The sequence below is a fragment of the Musca domestica genome, unplaced genomic scaffold, assembly GCF_030504385.1.
Source record: "Musca domestica strain aabys unplaced genomic scaffold, Musca_domestica.polishedcontigs.V.1.1 172, whole genome shotgun sequence".
In the NCBI taxonomy this organism is placed as follows: Eukaryota; Metazoa; Arthropoda; class Insecta; order Diptera; family Muscidae; genus Musca; species Musca domestica.
Window position 1 is genome coordinate 1,134,938 of NW_026712232.1, and position 20,023 is coordinate 1,154,960.

At 38.6% G+C, this 20,023-nt stretch overlaps 2 protein-coding genes across 6 annotated transcripts in view; one reads left to right on the top strand and one right to left on the bottom strand.

Annotated features, from left to right (window-relative positions):
- LOC101901235 (uncharacterized) overlaps window positions 1–20,023 on the top strand; it is a 187,548-nt gene that overhangs the window by 62,912 nt on the left and 104,613 nt on the right. Inside the window, exon 12 of one of the 2 annotated variants that reach the window (XM_059120749.1) lies at window positions 1,817–1,840. The exons of the other annotated variant lie outside the window; for it this stretch is intronic. Within the exon in view, the coding sequence (XP_058976732.1) occupies window positions 1,817–1,825 (9 nt within the window). The 3' untranslated portion in view covers window positions 1,826–1,840. Of the gene's footprint in view, window positions 1–1,816; window positions 1,841–20,023 lie in introns of those variants that run through there. 2 annotated transcript variants of the gene reach the window in all.
- The window catches only part of LOC101891791 (transcription factor sem-2), an 89,863-nt gene continuing 78,470 nt past the window's right edge, over window positions 8,631–20,023 (bottom strand). For all 4 annotated transcript variants that reach the window (XM_059120752.1, XM_020040126.2, XM_005177220.4 and 1 more), the window contains 4 exons: window positions 13,415–13,481; window positions 13,222–13,349; window positions 12,381–12,475; window positions 8,631–9,990 (listed from right to left, as the gene is read on the bottom strand). In XM_059120752.1, the coding sequence (XP_058976735.1) occupies window positions 9,349–9,990; window positions 12,381–12,475; window positions 13,222–13,349; window positions 13,415–13,481 (932 nt within the window). In that variant the 3' untranslated portion in view covers window positions 8,631–9,348. The remainder of the gene's footprint in view (window positions 9,991–12,380; window positions 12,476–13,221; window positions 13,350–13,414; window positions 13,482–20,023) is intronic.

Below are 20,023 nucleotides of genomic sequence, written 5' to 3' on the forward strand. Positions count from 1 at the left end.
TTTGATTCCGAATTTCGATTTACAGTGGGTAAGTGTAGGTAAATATGGATAAGACTCTAAAATCGATGGGCTCCTTTTTATGGAGACTCAGTCAAAATGGTAGCTTCGTAGTTTCAGAGTTTTAAACATCCAACCGAATTGTAAGGCAATGAAAATACTCTTACTCTCGAATGATTTCTGGTAAACTAGCATTTCTCTCTATTCAATCAAAACCCATTCCGTGGGGGAAAACTTGAGTATTTGCAGTACTGAGTGTTATAATAGATCTGTCATTAGGTACCTTTTCAGTAGCCTTTTACCTGTGATGGGCCATATATATGGAGAAAGATAAAAGTTAATTGCAACTCATTTAAATGAGCAAATTTTGCCAGGACCATTAAGCATGGTTCCGCAGTCGGTCCGCTAGACTAGAAAATTATTTTTTATATTTCTAGAATAGAACAGTGTGGCTTGTTTGTTCGGGATACCGTAGTATTTTGTTGTTGCAAAATGGTCTGGCTTTATCCCTTTATTGTTGTTTTTATAAGAACAACGTTTGTTTATTAGTGGAGAACGATGGTAATGTTTACCAGGGGGTAAGGCAGGGAATACCTAGGTTTCGGAAAGAGCCACCAATCCTCATCAGTTCCCTTGTTTTTGTCTGGGATATTCTCCCCAGAAGTTATTTTAAAAATAACTTCTATGACAAAAACATTTTTTTACCCAAGTGACGAGATCGTGAGCTCAATAGAAGAGGAACCAAAGAATTAAATAAAACTAAAATTCTCTTGGAAAGTCTTCTAAATCTTACAACCGCACTTATAAACATTTACATCTTTCTCCACTTGTTATGCTTTCGTTCAGCCTGAACGAAGTAGCATAACCATGTAAGTTGGTTTTGTCTGTTACAACAAAAACCCCTTCGTCGACCGTGCCTTGTCTATTAATAGAACAGTGTGGCTTGTTTGTTCGGGATACCGTAGTATTTTGTTGTTGCAAAATGGTCTGGCTTTATCCCTTTATTGTTGTTTTTATAAGAACAACGTTTGTTTATTCTAGAATTTTATTGGCTGGTCTGTTTTTTGGATGGACTGCATGCACTTAGAATTCCGAAGGAATTTTACGTCCATTCAAGGCAAATATCAGCTAAATCAGCTCAGTTAGTATAACATCAGCTTAATTATCCAAGTACATTTGTCAAAGATATAGAATATGATCAGAACTGGATATAGCATTTTCAGCGTTGGCGTTTTTAAAGACATTAAACGGTTTTATCGAAAAGGCACCTCACTGAAATTAGCCCTTGACTGCACAAAACACCAAAGACATACAACAACAAATTATGCAGTTGTTGTATGTCTTTGGTGTTTTGTGTCTCCGCCATTGCAGAGGAATACTCGTACATGCAGATGCATCAGCACTTACGAACATTTATGTGTTAACAATAAAAATTAAAATAATTTGTCATGAATGAGTGACGGAAAATTGGTATGAAAATAAATTTTCCAAATTATATTGAAATCCGTTGGGGTTCGGATATAGCTCCCATATATATTTTCGGCCTATTTAACATATTTGATGCACCAAACACGATATATGTGTCTGATTCCAATGAAATCTGGAATGAGTGACGGAATTCGGTACAATAATAAATGTGTGAAATAATATTGAAATCCGTTGATATTTGGATATATCTCCCATATATTTTTTTTCGGCCGATTTCGTTTATGTGATGCCCCAAATACCCTATGTATATAGAAGGTGTGACGGAATTTAGTCTAAAATTAAATTTTGATAAAAATACATCTCCCAATTATATTCTTTTTCGTCTTATCAGCGGTATTAGGCTAACACTAAAAAACTACAAATGTGTCGCTACCTCGAATTCTATGAAATTAATAAATCCGAAATTAATAAATTTGCTATGAAATAAGTAAATACGAAGGACAAACGCTTCGTGTATTTGTCATGTCTACGATTTTCTCATGAACAGCTGCTCTTACCATGTTCACGCGTTGGTAGACCGAGTGAATGTCTGTTTACGCATTAAAGTATTGCAATAATTGCATTTTTTAAATTCTTGCATTTGTTTTATTGTTATTTTTCTTAAACCACGAAATATTCGTATATATAATGTTTTGAATGCATATAAAATCAAAATGGGTTGGCGAAGCGCACCGGGTTCAGCTAGTATGCATTTTGGGATCCCGTCGGCGATCGAGACATTAAACGACAAAATGCGTTTTGTCCAATCTTTACAGTTGAATGTCTTTGTTTCTTGTCTTTGTTCAAAGACATATAACTATGAAGATTGGACAAAATGTATGTTGCCATTTAATGTTTCGATCAGACAATAGATGGCCAACGATATGACAAAAACGCATTAGAAACGCTACAGAAATATGTTAATAATAAATCAAACCAGCAATTAAATACCCCATTTCTATATATATTATATGACTCTATTATTGTATAAGTTCGAGACGTTCCACCACAACTTCCCTTGCTCGATCAATCACGGATGCTGATTGGCGCACCATTGCGTTCACTTGTCTTGTAGAAACGAAAGCATCAACACACGGCCTCTGTCGCCACCCCAATTACTGAAGGTAATTTGTCGTTGAAAAGAAAGAACACCAATAAAACTATGAGTTTAAATTAGAATCGTACTGAATATTTCTTGTGTTTTATTTCTTGTATATTTTCTTTCTTTTATACATCACACGTGCGAATCACCCGTACCTCAACTCTCACCTACACAATACTTATCACAAAATAACTCTGGGGAGTTATCGTTGTTGTTGCCGCTATCGAAACCATTCTCCACACTCCCCTGAGTTAATCAATTATATTATTAGTCTGTTCCAGGACTGCAAGAATGTTAAAAATGTTAAATTTACCACGATAACCGATATTCCATTTATGATATCGAAAAAAATGTCAAAACTAGTAGTCTCTCGAAGTTTCTGGAACAAAGCATATGTATCCTTGCTTTGGTTTTGGGCTTTTGATTTCTTTTATCGGCGACATCCACCAAAAACTTCTCTCTTTCCATGAAAGAGGTATTTACTTAAATAATGGATTTGGTAGCATTGCCAGGCTTATTAATTTCTTGTTCCACTCGTCTTATTCTAGACATTCACTGATTATTTCCTTCTTCCCTTTGACACCGAGGATGGTAATGCTAGTTAAATGTTCTGCCCGCACAAATCAAAAATAAAACTACCGCTTTTTTCAACCTTTTTCTTTTGGTTGAATTCCACGCTTACAAGTCGTGTAAATACGAGTGCTTTGTTTCTTTGCCTTTTTAAATGGCGTAAATAGCGCGAAGTGTAAACACGGCTTCCCTTAATGTTCAATTAATGTAAATGGACGCAGCCGGGATGTTGTACGAGCAGTCTGGCAACTTATTCTAGGTACGCAATTTGAAACAACTCCGATGAGTAACGTTCCAAAATCGTCAAATATCGAATATCGGGGGGTACCGTTGTATGTGGGCAATACGATAGATATAGATATTTTTGTTCCGGGGAGTAAAGAGCTTGGAACGAACTTCTAGTATGGATTTTTAGACAATTCCATTGGAAAATGCGGCTAAAATCATCAAAATACCGAATATCGGGGGTTCCGTTGTTGGGGGCTTTACGATATCGTGGATCCATATAAACAATTCTCTTTCAAAGGGTAAAGTACTCAGAAAGAACTTCTTGTGTGGATTTTCTGGCAATTCCATTGGAAAATGTGGCCAAAATCATTAAAGTACCAAATATTGGGGGGTACCGTTGTATGGGAGCTATTCAATATTTTGGGTGCCTATATAGACAATAATCTTCCAGAGCGTAAAGTACTCATGGGGGCTATACGATATCGTGGACCGATATAGCCCATCTTCGAATTTGACATGCCCACAGACAAAAGACTGATCTGTGCCAAATTTCTCTATAGTTGGATAGTTTTCTTGCATAAATCGTCAAAATCTTTCAAAGTTATATTAGAGAGAGTTTAAAACCTGAGGCTGCATTTTTGTTCTACGAAAATATGAAATGAACTTTTTTTCCTTTGTAAAATATTTTCTTTCACATTTGTAGCCTTTATTAAAGTTTTCATTTCAGCTTTTCATAGAACAAGAGTTGAGCACCCATGTTTTGTTGTTGCCAAATGGTCATTCGTTGCTTTACTCCCTGTAACGAAACAGAAGGCTGCTGTTTATGAAATGCATGGAACGATTTCTCAGGTGATAAAATCGATAATTATAATAAGCTTGACAAACATCAGCAACCTTGTTCCTGTCAAAAACTCTTATTATTTACCAGAGGGCTGCAATGAGTATGATTGAGTAGGCTTGATCACACACAGTGGAAATACAATCAAACTCAATCAGTCGGTCAGATGCAACATGTTCATTCGAGTTACTCAGCCAAACGAAAAAGTTGTGATCAAACATGTATTGATCGAAGTTTTGTGATCGCAATCAAACAGCTCAAATGAGTTATTTGTTTACGAACTTATGTTGAATTGTTCATAACGGGTCGATCATCTATGATGAGTCTGATCGGTTTGATTTATCCTAGTTAAGTGAGTGATTTGATTTGATTAAAACACAAATGTTCGAATTTGAGCGAAATCATGATTGTAATTTTACTAAGGATTTCATAACTAAAAGATGTCCCCATTAAAGAAATTGGTACAAATTATATTTAAAAAGCATACAATTTTTCATTTTATTTGTGTTTTTGGTATGCTAGACTTCAGTAACTTATTCGAAAAAAAAAACAAAATTAAATTTTTTAATAAAGAAAACTAAAAATGTTTAAATATTTTTTATTTTACAATATTGGTCAAGATTTTTCACAAACTTCGACCTTTTCGTTTACCTACACCTGTGTAGTTTCTACTTGCAACAATTTCGGTCGCACTATCGCAATATTCTTCCATTTCAAATATTAAAAAAGTCAAAATAAACTGTCCCAACTTGATTAAATGGTTGAATAAACAATGACGCTGAGCGAACTCGATTCAAAGAAGACAATCACGGTTGTGATTGCTCATTTACATTCATGTGTTTGATCAACTCATGTTGCTGATCACATCAAACCGTCTCGAACGCTCATGTTTGATCGTGAATGAAGTGATTCAAACTGAGCGTTCGATTCGATCAGAAGCGAAAACGGTCATTTCATTCAGATCAAACTAAACGACTGCATCAACAAAAATCATGTAAGAAACCGAGTGTGCTTGAATTTTTGCATACTCGTTGCAGCCCTCTGTTATTAACCTAGGTTTACGACTATTGTAATATACGTCACAATTTCTGACAGACCATCTATGGTCACTCTGTTGAAACCGGTTTGGTTGTTCGATTTGTAAACTGGTTACAAATCGAACAACACTGGGAATTTACACATTTTATTACTTTCTACAAAACTCTTTTTAAAGATAGGTGATGCTTTTCGCCAAAGCTTATCAACAGTCGGGAGAGTACATTTTGCGCAGATTCCAACCCCAGTTACCTTACCATAGTTGGGGATGGTGGTATGTACTAACTTTGGGTTTGTGTCTTGACTTGTCCACCACATTGCTAATTGCTTTGATTGTAACAGCGTTACTTAAAATTCGACACATTTCACCACACAAGTGAAACACATGTATTTATATTGATGTTACCCAAATACGTCGGACGTACAAAATTTTTCAGTTGAAAATTTTTAACATTGACAATTGGACGAATTGTTTTTGTGTTGAAATTAGAAATGATTTATACAAATAATTTCAATGTTTCTAATTAGAAAATATACCAATTGGAGAATTCTGAAAATGATCAATTAATGGGTAGATTTAAAGATATGGATCTCCCGCATTTGGGCAATACGGGCGAACAAAACATTTTACCACAGTGGCGAAGGTAAATGTTTGTGTACACTACTAAGTCGAATTTAAGGTAACGCTGTAATGCATAATTTTGACCGGGCCACAAATCCAAACAACTTTTTTTTTAGAATTAGCTTGAAGCTTGTTTTTTCCCATTTTCGGAATAATGCTCTTTACACTGAACCCATTAACGTAGCCCCCGGCCACATTATAGACATTTTTTAATATTTCTGAGCAGTTTACTAGAGAGGTGTCACAAGACATTCTGGCTATGTCGGTGGTAGAGTCCAACCCCTCGTTATTTTACCAAATTTGGGTATGGTGGAGGAGATTATTTTGCGTTCGTGCTTGGGCTTACTTATTACCTTTTGAAAACCATGTCATAGTTTTCGCCAAAACGTGTCTTTTCATCCCGTTTGTTATACTTCGAAATATGAATTTTAGAACTCACAAAAAGAAATATATGTATGAATATTCTTGATCGGCATAACATGCTATATCGATTATGCGATTATATATGGCCCGGTCTGCGTTGCCGGCCCGTGGTTTTAGTCTTTAATGCATAGTTTTTAAAGTATAATAATTCAAAGATCTGGCTCACATATGTGGCACAATTTTACAGGTTCATGTACCGGGCGATCTATAGTGTTTCAAAAAACCCTGATCCCATTTTTCAGCCAGAGGTTTTAATTTGAGAGGTTAAAACCCAAATAATACATATATTAAAAAGTTTAAAGCAACTGTTTATAATAGCCCCATGTAAGATGGTTCTCTAACCCCAAATTAGCCTAAACACACATTTTAAGCCAAATCGATACATTTGACCGGGCTAGAAATACAAACAACTTGTCTTACAATAAGCTTGATGCTATTTGTTTTCCCCATTTTCGGAATAATACACTTTACGCTGAATCCACCAACGTAGCCCACCACCAAGAGGTCAATTTTTGGTCTGAACTGTTTACTAGCAGCGTTCGAAAATAAACAGTAAAATCGTAGTGTACCGGAGTCGGAACACTAAAAAAACGTAGTGTTTTGCAATCGGAGCATTAAAAAATCGTAGTGTGCCACATTAAAAAAATCGAAATCATAAAACTGATTTTAAACACTCAGCCATACTTTGTAAAATACTTAGTTTTTTACAACTACTAGTACAATAGGTAAATTATTTGCATAATAACCCATTACAATGCAACCACTAAAATACCCCTTTTCGCGGAAAATTAAAAATTTCAATTTTCACTGGTTAAATACAAATTGTTATCACTTTAGATTTTGTACTTTTTTATTCTTTCTACCCATTCCCATATTTTTCTACTTTCTTCAATTTTGCAACCAATCTAAGCATACATGACAAATACATTAAATTCCGCTTTTATTTTCATAATATTGAATTGTATTAATAATTTTTGCATTATCAAAAACATCTAATTTTTCTCACAAATCGTAAACAAAACATATGTGGTACAATGCCGGTACATTATTTTTTTAGTGTTCCGCCATGTGGTACACTACGTTTTTTAGTGCTCCGACTGCGGTACAGTACGATTCTCGTTGTGCTCCGGTTTAGTATCACTAAAATATTTTTTAAGGCTTGTGCTCCGGTACGGTACATTATCTTAGTGTACCACCCAACCTCGGAACGGTACAGAACACGGTACAATACCATACTGTTAATTTTCGAACGCTGTTTACTAGATAGGTATTACAACCAGCGTTCGAAAATAAACAGTATGGTACTGTACCGTAGTGTTCTGTACCGTTCCGAGGTGGAGTGGTACACTAAGATAATGTACCGTACCGGAGCACAACCATTAAAAAATATTTTAGTGATACTGTACCGGAGCACAACAAGAATCGTACTGTACCGCTGTCGGAGCACTAAAAAACGTAGTGTTCCGCAGTCGGAGCACTACAAAATCGTAGTGTACCGCATGGCGGAACACTAAAAAAATAATGTATCGGTAGTGTACCACATATGTGTTGTTTACGATTTGTGAGAAAAATTAGATGTTTTATGTTTTTGATAATGCAAAAATTACTAGCATAATTCAATATTATGAAAATAAAAGCTGGATTTATTTTATTTGTCATGTATGTTTAGATTGGTTGAAAGATTGAAGAAAGTAGAAAAATATGGGACTAGGTAGAAAGAATAAAAAAGGACCAAATCTGAAGTCATAATAATTTGTATTTAACCATTCAAAATTGAAATTTTCCACGAAAAAGGGTATTTTAGTGGTTGCATTGCAATGGGTTATTATGCAAATAATTTACCTGCTATTTTGTGGTACCGAAAAATGAATGAGTGTTGGTGTAAAAAACTAAATATTTTACAGTGTATGGCTGAGTGTTTAAAATCAGTTTTATGATTTCGATTTTTTAATGTGGTCATGTGCTACACTACGATTTTTTAATGCTCCGATTGCGGAACACTACGATTTTTTAGTGTTCCGACTGCGGTACACTACGATCATCGTTGTGTTCCGGTACAGTATCACTAAAATATTTTTTAGTGGTAGTGTACCGGAACACTACCGCTACAATTTTTTTAGTGATACTGTACCGGAACAGTACACTATGTTAGTGTACTGTTTATTTTCGAACGCTGATTACAACACACTCTGGCTCTGTCTGTGGTAGAATCCAACCCCCGTTACTTTACCAATGTTGGGTATGGCGGAGTTGACCATTTTGGGTTCGTGTCTTGGGTTGCAAAGAATTCTTTCGACCGGTTATCGAAACCAACTTACATCCTAATGGAGAAATAAAAGAACAGACCCTTTTCTTTTGCAAAATATGAAATGAATACGTTCTTTATTTACACATCGTGTGTTGGGACCTATGCAATGGAGTAACAGTGAAAACATATGTTCCAGTGTCTTACTTATATATATATACATACGTATGCATACACCTACATACAAATAAATTAGTTCATAATTAATAATCTACAATTTGCCTAGAAGTCTACGCTATTAGAAGTACATGCTCGAAGTACATTTGTTGTCGGGGTGTGCGTTTCCAGTGTAGTTTCGAGGACTGGACTGGACTGTACTGGGTTGGGTGCATGAGTATGACATTTTGATTACAACTTAAATGCTAGTTATGTACGTATGTATGTCGATGGAGTACAATTAAAATAGTACAAATATATGTTCCTACATTGATTGTGGTTCTATGTGTGTGTGTGTGTGTGCGTGCGGTGAGTGAGGGGTATGGTAATCTCAGCTTTGCGAGTTAATACATTTGTTTGTATGTATTGTGTGATTTGATTTCGCTCTGATCGTTGTAAAAATGTTCATCTAAGTCAATTCTTGTCGATGTACAGAGAGGGAGAGTGCAAAGGGGACTCTCGCTTCTTCTCACAGACACGTCACTGTCCGTCGCTGTATCCTTAATTATGAAATCGGCTTTGTACTTGGTCTTGGCGTAGATGCAAGTGTGGTTGCTTCAATGTGTGATGGACAGATTCAGTTCTTCACATTCCTCGGAGGGCGGTCAGAATATGACTGTCAGCGGCCTTCGAAAATCACCGCTACTGGCCGACGACACTGACGAACTGTTGGCCGTGGGCGCTGGTGCAGAGAGGCCATTATTTTGGAAGTTCCCGCCGCCCTGGTTGTACTGGCCGTACTGGGAATACTCCAGCTGACTGTCATTGGGGGAGTGGAGATGTGATTTGGAGTCGGCCAGTCCGCCAATGCCACTGGCATTGTTGTTCCCACCGGACTCAAGGTGTGACGGGGATGTGTCGCGTTCTTCCAAGTTGGTCGTGCTATTCGATGAAGCGTTGTTGTTGTTGTTGCTGTGTGGACTCGGAATACCCAGGCCGTTGAGTAGGTGTTGCTGTTGCTGGTGATGCTGGTGCACCGCAGCCGCGGCTACTGCCGATGTGTTGTGCTGCTGAGCTCCGTATATTTTCGATATGTCAAAGGCATAATTGGCCGCTCGGTCCTGATACATTTTGGAGTCAAAATAGGCCTTGGTCAGGACACTGGGATCCAAGTAGGCACTGTAAGCCGCACTGGCCTGGGCGGCCTTAGACGATTCATACAAAGATCCAGCTGATGCAGCAGAGCCCAGATACGAATTGCGATCCAAGGCGAATTTCGGTACCTCCATTTGCGCCGAAATCGAGCTCTGTAAGACAAAAAAGAGATGTGAAAGGGATTAATACACATAGTCGGGGTTAATGCGCACAGTCGTCTATTCGACAATCTGTTTCAACTTTGCCCAACAACACAACACATTGTTCGCATCAATGCATAAAACAACATGCTTAAATAATTGAAAGCCATAAGCGGCAATTGAAGCGGGCGCGGACAATGGGTATCGTTTTACATTTTGGGGATTTCGAAATTAACAATGCGGCCGACCATATTGGCGGTCGGACAGACACGGTTTCTAATTGTGCATGATGACACTCTACTTAATAGGATTTGGAAACAGTTTCGCCGAGCAGCCGGCAACCACCCCTGGTCGTCTTGTCACCCGCCCCGTAGCACACCATCCGCAAACACTAAACAACATTGCTGGGATTGAATCCTTTGGCCGCAATTAAAAACTCAAGTGGGAAGGCAAACAATCCGAATCGTAGCAGGTTCTCTAACACAGACCCGAGGACAATGGGAATAAACACAAATACAATTTTATTGCAATGTAATCGCATTTATTTAAAACGTTTGTTCCCCCTATTATTTGCGTCCGCTGCTACAACAACACTCGGGCACAGACATCGTTGCCAAATCAAGGCTGTGTCTACAGCGAAGCAGCCCAGCCAGGGGTGGCTTCTTACGAAACGTTCTCACATGTTGGTGAACATGCAGAAAACGCTACCCTCCTCCGGGCAAGGGTGTCGAGGCTATAATTACATTGTTAACACATCATCATCTTCTCCGGTTTCATCAGTGTGTTTGCACTCGCGACGACACAACATCCGCCCAGCCAGTCCCACACTCGCACGCCGAACACACACACACTCGCACTTAATACGGTTCAATGTTGTTTTTATCCACGCAATTACAATTCGAAACAGTTTGGGAATTGGGAATTGTAACAACAAATATTGTGATTGCAGTAATCAATTAATTGTGTTGATGTAAACACCACGCTGGAGACTGGTGACTGGCGGCTGACGAATGTGACCTCTAATGTTTTGCTGGGCTCTGGCGGCTTCGCTCAAGGAAACCCGTCGGGCCAGCTGAAGCCCATGTTGCAGTCCTCCCGATCCCGGCAACCTTGTCTTGGATGTTCAGGACCCATTGTTGTTCTGCACATGGCATGGCCAACAAAGCCAAGCAACAGTCATGGATTTTAATAGCTTGCTAATGAATAGGCCGCCATGCACCGCACTAACAAGGCTGTCACATTGTCTGAGTGCCAATAGCTCCCGCCCGAAGTACATGGAGAGTGGGTCCTCGTTATGACATTACGATGAAGATTATTTGCCACGGGAGTTCCAACCGCCCCACAAAGTGCTGCAGAACAACTATACTTGTACACATATGTATATACGGTATGCGCTGGCTGCAATGGAGACAGCCACTGCCTGTTGGGCTCTTACACGGTTCCTCTAGGTGTGTGGCAGCAAAGCAGGCGACGTGTTCAAATTGACAGTCGGGTGCATTGGAGGTACTACTCAGTTCATTTTTCACGCTTCGGCTATAAAGCACCAGGCTTTTCTTTGAAAGGCAGCTGACATCCTTTTAGGCTGTCAGGACAATGCGACAAGAAGGAAGAGTCGCCAATTCCACGTACTTGTGTCATTCGGATTACGACTAAAAGGATGGTTGGTGTCGCATCAAAGTACCCACACATTCACATGTAGATATCAAACAGAGGAGCTGGAGCGTGTGTGTATGTTTGTTCATGCATGCATGCATGGTGCACATGCATGCTCCCTCCCTGTGGCAAGGGGCATGTTCATGTGCATGAGTCTATTTAAATGGTTATAATTGAAAAATAACAAGGTGTTACCAGCTCAATGAGTGGCTAAACACTCTTGTTAGCAATCGTGAGCTTGGATGACTCGCTGAAATTTAGTGCCGATCAACACTTGGAGGATAAAAGCCGTGACGTTCGTGAGCAGCTATGAACCGGTGCGGCTGGTTCTGCTGGCTGGCTGGCTGCCTGTTTAAGTGGGCGTCAAAAAGTGGGTAGAAAATTATGTTATTAAACAATCATCGAAATAATTTGCAGGTGCGTTAGCGGACAAAGGCGGACACAGAGGAGACAATGAGGCAGCATTCAAACGTATCTTCTGCTGATCGATGGGCAACTCTTGAACGGTTACTGTTGTTGTTGTTGTTGTGAGTGGAGGTGGAGGTGTATTGCTACCGTTCAACTGTCCCTGGTTGGCCGGACGAAACGTGGCACAACGGAGAAATCCCAGACCGGAGTACATCAGAAATAATTGTGCGTTTCCTCTAACTGAAACGCTTCTGGCCCAAACAGTTTCCACGGCGTAGAGAGCACTTGAGATAATTGGTATGTCGGTAACCCTTCTCCTGACTGTTTCAACTTGCACTCACCTGTGATGTTGGCGGGTTGGTTTGCGTCAAATGGCTGCCCAAATGATAAGCCGCTGCCGCTGCTGGTCCCGGCGCAAAATAACTCGGAGTAATTCCTGCAAGAAAGAAGGCGTTCAATAGTTTATGTCTTTACCACTCAGTCACTCGGTCCAGAAAATTGGTTCTTAAGATAACAATTAAATGTAGAATGGGCCGTCCGAAAATGGTTTGAATATAAATCGCTGACTTCATCTAATTGTGTTTGTGATTCAGCTCTTTTCTTTCCAACAGCGACTACATCTCGTATTCACTGCTTAAGAAAGTTTTTGTGTTTTTTTTGTCAGTTTCCAAAACAAAACAATACAAAACAGCCTATCCATTCTTGTCTGGTCGCCATGGCTATGGCTATGGCCATGGCATTGTTGGACTCATGCAAATCACAATAGTTCCGAAGCAGGACACTAACATGCCAGAGTTTGCAACGACAACTGTAACTCGATTTAATGCTGACGCTGGGAAAATGCTAATTACACATCGTCATCCTCTTTGCTCGCGCCAAGTCATCTACTAGGGCAGACGAAATAGACAGAATGTATGTTGAGCCAACTTCGAATATAATATAATGTCAATGGAGGGAAAAGGAGCGGTCGTCTGCCCCATTCAATTCGTGTTCCACTCACAACCCAGTGTCAGATAGTTATTTGTCAACTGCCCAGTCGATTGATATATGGATTTTCTTTGCTTCCGTTTCGGGCTCTTCTTTGTGCCATCTTCCTAAAACTTCTCCTTCCTGTTTAATATTCAGCTATGGCCATTCCATGATTTGCAATGACACCATCAGTCCAAAATCAAATGAACTTACCAGCTCGAAGGGCCTCCACGGGAACCGATGGATATGGCATGGGATATGGATAGCCATCTCTCCGGAGCGCTTTGGGTTTCCTTCGGGGTCTGTATTTATAGTCTGGATGTTCTTTCATGTGCATTGCTCTAAAATAGAAATAAAAAATAAAAATTGGAAATCGTGAACTTTCTACATCTGGCCCATGCCTTACCGCAATCTCTTGGCTTCATCAATAAAGGGACGTTTTTCGTCTTCCGTCAGCAGTTTCCATTCAGCACCTAATGATAACAAATAGAATAAAATAATGTAAGCCAGGATGCCAAACTTATTACAGTATTAAAGAATTTCCAGGATAGTGGAAACTAGTCTCCGGCAAAACATTGCCGTAGGATACACTACAAATGCAAACCGATTGGCACAATGAGGACAAATAGAACGGGTAAATATAGCGTATTCCCAAATTCCTCAGAAGATAAACCTCTAGGTGCTTTTACTCTCTATTTTTATTCCAATCTGTGTCAAACATGAGGACATTGTCATTGCTTCGTATTTATTGATACATTTTAACATACATACACACATATATAACATTCACCCCAGCCTGTGATTAAACAGAAAAGGACGTCCAACCACTTCATAAAGGATCCTAGACGTCAGTTTATGCCACAACGGATGGAAATCCCCACAGCCGCCGCAAAAAGGCACTCACATTACAATCACACTTACGAACAATTATTAACATATCAATTGCCTGTCCGCTGCCATAAATTGGGGGCGGAGACTCGAGACTGCTCCGTTTGCTTGCATTCTTATGGCATCGTGTCACCGAACAGGTGAAGATGCCATTGAAAGAGGCAGCTGGGAGTTGGGTGGATGGTCAACATTGAATAATCTAAGACGTCATTTCTACACTCACATCTAGCCTGGACGAGTGGCATTGAGTTATGGTGACAATATTAATGCATTAATGCACAAAAACTGACAAAAGAAAACAAAAAACAATTTTAACGAAAATTATTGCAATACTCGAAATGGTAGATATTTTGCAAACATTTTATCTAAAAATTCTCAGTTTCAAATTCTATTTAAAATCTAATTTACAACTTTTGGAAAGAAATTGTCAGCGTTTTGGCAGCGAACTTATGAAAAAGTTAGTCATATTGGAGATTCGATATCTCGATATTCTCTTACACTAAAACATTGTGAAAAAGTGTCAAATAAAAAAAACGGCTTGCTGCATTCGCTATTAGTTAATTTCAAGATACAAGGCTCTAGCTTCAGTGCTGCATTTTTCACATTTGATCAACCTGGCCTACCTTGTAATTTGTGTATCATGAATTGTGCGTATTGTTTTACTTGTTAACCTAAAATCGACAAAAATTGTTGTTTATTTAATAAGGATGCCTTTAGTTAAAATTAACTCTGGCATGAATCAGGACATCTATTTAAAAAAAAAAAAGTTTTTTGCCATAGGAGTTATTTTTTAAAATAACTCCTGGGGAGAATATCCCCATATAAAAACAACAATAATGGAACTAAGCCTAATTAATTTGCAACAACTAAATACTACGGTACGGCACGAACAAACATGGCAACGCTGTTCAACATCAAAAATTTCGACCGGCGTTTTTGTTTAACCTGCATATAATGAACCGCCGAGTGTCTAAGAGGCTTAAACCCATTTCTCAAGTTAAAAACGGTGTTTTGTCAATTCAGGTTCTCAGTGGATGTGTATTTTGTTGATAGGCAGGTCAAAATCGTAAATGAACCACCACATTGGTCCACATTTTCGTATAGCCCCCTTGTTTCGCTTTATGGTATGACCTCATATAACAGTACCGATTTTACGGGCATGTTTCAACTTGTTTGAATATTTAATCCCGTTTCTTTTAAATACTTAGTTTTGCCTCGTGCTTCTTTGCTTGTTTTCAATAATTTTCCCCCCCATTCTCCTCATTCGCAAAAAAACTCAACGTGAGAAGTCATCATAACATGCCGGGAAAATGTTATGTTATGTTTCTCAGGTAATGTCGAACGGAACAACAATCAATAGTTTATCAAGACGAACATTTTTCTATCGGCGAAAGTAAGCGAATATGGCGCATAACCATCCTTTTAAATTATGGAGTCTGATTGATCGGATAAATGGAAATTTCATAGTACTATAATGAAAGCTTCGAGATGGCCGAGGTACATACATCGTGGCGACACACATACACACCGACAGAGACATTGTTACGCAAATTCACTGCATCAACAATGGCCTAAGCAACCCGCTTTCATTTTGACAGATACACCTGTCAATTGCACGTTGGGATAATAAGTTTCCATACAACCCCAAGAATAACGAACAATGTGAAGGGAGCACACAATAGCATCGTTCTCCACCACCACCCCCACTCCCGACGCCCTGCCACTCACCGCCACTGTGTAAAAAAACAATAATCGAAAAATCAAAATAATGGAACGAAGAAACCCAAACAATCCCTGCGAACACAAAACCCCATCGATGGCTACGAACTAAACTCAACTTTCAATTGAATTGAATTGAATTCTAATCAATTGTTCGGTGTTCCATTGCCATTCAAGTCTGTTTGTTTTCGAGCCATTCATTGTACGTCAGTTTTCATTGTGAAACTTTTTTCATAAACTCGTATCTGGTTGATGTGTTCCACTAGTGAGCCGAAATCCACTCCAAAGCCCTGGGGCATAGCAGGCACACCACCCACCAGCCCGGCGAGTCAATGTAAATGCTCGTCCCTAGTTGTTGTTACTGCCGCAGTCATTTGCAAAACTTCGAAGCCATAGGGAATGTTAGCTTCCAGCCGAACAATGCCCCCTAATACTAATTTTTTTATTTCTAAATCGCCAGGCAGTTTCTGTTCATCTCCCGTCCGAATGGCAGAGGCAAGTCCCAGTTCCATCATTAACATCAGCACAATGGAATACCTTTAAATTCAACATATCGCATATTGGAGTCATGGAAAGGAAGGTACTGGCTTGTCAGGGCAAAGAGATGGTGGGTGTTTACTACATTGCATGGCAATACCTTCTGGGACTTTACGTGATATTAAAATTCGGAGGAGGTTTGACACCTTGAGACTTGTGTCCCGTATTGGCACACAGGCCCACACTTTATTGTAACGCCTTCTGCTGGTACATCCCAATTTGAAAGTCGGCTTGAACCTTTATTGATTTAGTGATGTCCGTCTATCTGCACGTCTCTTAACCTCAAGATAGGGGTAACAATATTAAAGATAGGCAAATGTACTTCGAAACAGGTATTTGTAGTAATCCCAAAACGTGGGAAATTGTAGTGCCACATTTTTCATCAGAATTTTTCAGAATTTGGTATTTGGAATTCGTGATGGGTGATCCCTTCTATGACGGAAAATCATTTATACAGGTCCACGTTTTCGTATCGCACTCAAGCAACTGTACTTCTCGATATTCGGTGTTTTTACGATTTTAGCCACATTTTTAACGGAATTATTTCAAATTTATAATTTGGAGTTCGCAATGGGCACGTGTACAGATCAACCTCTTCGTATAGCCCGATATACCGGTACCTCCCTATATTCGATATTTCGATAATTTAAGCGACATTATTCAACGAAATTATTTTAAGGCAGGAATTTGGTGTTCATAATGGATACTAGTTTGTATGACAGATACATCGGAATAATTAAAGAGGCATTTTTTAACATTTTGCAATTTCCTTCCAAATGGTGGAAAGTAGTGAAAGATCTGCCCCGGGCGAACTTAGCCGCATATTCACTTGTTATATCTGAAAAGTATTATTTGCTCGAAGAGCAGGCTGGCCTTTAAAATGCCACTTTTGCCACATATGTTAATGCAGCTTCTACCTAAGGCTAAGACTAATCTGTCTGGAGTGCAGATTTGTAAAGCCTCCGAATCGTGGCAGACACTTTCGGTAGTATTGCTTTCCTTGTTTTGTGGACACTTGTCCAGGAGACACTTGCTGCTACATTAGCAAATTATGTTTGTGGTTGTTGTTATTGTATTCTGTACTTGGGAAAATAATTTAAAAAAGTTTCGACTTCCAATTGACGCTCGCGTGGATTTAATTAATCACAAATGTTGTACTCAACAAATGAACAGAAATTAAAGTACTCGAAACAAAGTTGGACAAAAGTTGACTGTAATTAATGACAGTTGAAATCGCAACATTAAGATCGAGTGTCGAGCAGCGAATGCCGACTGCCGGCAGCACAACTCGGTTTGGATTTTCTGAAGCACCCTTCAGATCCTTTCAGTTTCATCGGAGTTGTTCATGCCGTTGAATGGCCGATGTTATTTTTTATTTCAAATTTGGCTCCCAAAGGAAATTCGCACCGCCATTTTTTGTGCAACGCCGAGCAGTGCCTTTCAGCCTTCCATTTAGCGCTTTGTTCGATGTGACTTCCATTGTGCGGCTGCTTCTCTGCATGCATGTATGTATGTGTGTGTGTGTGTGCCGGGGCTTTTATTCGTTGAAATATTTGACTGAATAAAATAATGAGCCCTTTGCGAGTCTTTTGTTAGGCTTGGTTTTTCATTTGTTGTTATTGTTGTTGTTGTTGTTGTTTGTTTGTTAATGTAGCAAAGCCATCGTTTCAAGTGTTAAACTTTGACATTGCAATAATGCGGCAATGGCTCTTAGATGGGCATTTATGTAAAATGGCTCTGTCACAGCAGGAAGTGTAGAGGGCGAGCCGAGCAGTATTTTCGTTTGATTTTCATCAACTTAACAATATTTAAATTCTTACCTTCATTGGCGAACATTTGTCAGTCGCTCTTAATCAGCCTAGTAGTTGGTCCTAAAACGAGTTACATTCCTCCAGAGACTTTAACGAACGCATCGTGGTCATTTCAATATAGGTGGCGGAACAAAAGTGGATACATGGACAAATAAAAGTATAGGGGGAGAAATGCTCTCACTGAGTAAGATCGGATTGAGTAAGCCAACAGGTCAGCTCATTCTCGAATGCCAATAAATAAAAATTTGGTAAATTTGGTCAACTATTTCGGAGTATACTTTCAAAAGAGGTTGACATTCCTTGGCACTCTCAAACTTTTTTCCCATAATACTGAAAAAAGTTTTTAGATTACGAAAAATTGGTTTCGCTGCATATATATCTATCCCACTACAGTTTCAAAACGTCGCTTTTTGATTTTTTTTTTGGTGGAAGGTATATTTTGTTTTCAGTTTTCATCAAAATCTGTTGAACAATGAAAAATTCTTCAAATCGGGGATAGGTCTCTATGGGAACTATATTAGAAACATGTCCAATGTTGAAAATTGTTGGCACATCAATTTGTTATCCTATCCCAAACAAGAAATCTAAGTTTCAGCATAATCGAATGGAAACATACGTAAGAACATTCAATGAAATAAAATCAGGGGTAGGGTTCCATGGTAGCCATATGAAATTGTGGATATTAACATAATTTTGCAAGGACATCACGTATCCATTAAGAATACCAACTGACCAATTTCAGCCCATTTAAATTAAAAATGTACCTTAAATCTTAAAATTTCCGAATGCACCCTTATATAGGGACTATGCCTAACCGTGGACCCATCTTCACAATTTTATGGTTACATAATTTGTAACTCATTATGAAGCTCCTCTAAAAAAAACTAGATCGATTAGTTGCATAGAAACACTTTTGTCTTTCTTGATAGAGGGTAGAAAGACGTGGAAGTAAATGTAAATTTCTTGCCAGTTGAAAAAGAAAACGAACTCCAACATACAAATTGGAGAAATAGTAATAATAATGCTTATATATATATATATATATATATATATATGTATATATATATATATATATATATATATATATATATATATATATATATATATATATATATATATATATATATATATATATATATATATATATATATATACATATATATATATATATATATATATTGTTTTATTTATATAAGTACTCTGAGGTAACAAATGTGTTACTTCCAAATTTGAATATTATGTTTAAAGGGTTTTCAAAAAAATTTAGCAAATTCGCCAATGCCCTAATTGTCCGCACCCAAGCCTTATAGTCGCCTCAAGTACACACATTTTGGACTCCGGTTCGGTTTCAGGGAAAGAAAAGGTGAATTTTATTTTTGTTTCAGAACAAACAATCCTAATGTGCTTCGGAAGGATCCACTTTCGTCTGTGTTTTTGTGTTTCGAGTGTATCCATTCACTCATCCGCCGATCCACCATCTGCGCGGCAATTCCACTTGAAGCCCAATCAATGTCGTCCGTCCTCTTTTTCAATTATGATAGTAAGTAATAGTTTATTGTTGTATCTGTTATTGGCATTGTTGTTTCCACTGTTTTGTTGTTGTTGCTGTTACTGTTATTGTTATTGTTACTCTGATAAGTATTTAATGTATATTTTGCGGTCTGTGGGCTGGGGGGGTAAGTGCAGCAACAAACCAACAGCACACTCACACGCACGCACAAAAAATATCTAAACAAACAAAGAGCGTTTTTTGGCTCATTCATTTTGTTTTGTTGGAATGTCTGGCTCAAATAATGAAAACATATTGTTGTTGTATTTCGCTTTTCGAACAAGGCAAGTTTCAGGGGGAAATGGGCATTTTCCAATCACGTCATTGTTGGCTGGCTGATTCGTTCCCTCGGTCGTCGGTTGTGGATTCACCGAGTTTTTAACGACTTGCCAGGGCTGAGGCTGTTTTTGAACGGGATGCCATCCTTCTGCCTTTGTTGGCGACTGCCGAGGACAACCTAATAATAAGTACGGGGAACGATGGGTACTTGACAAACACCCTTACTTCTTGG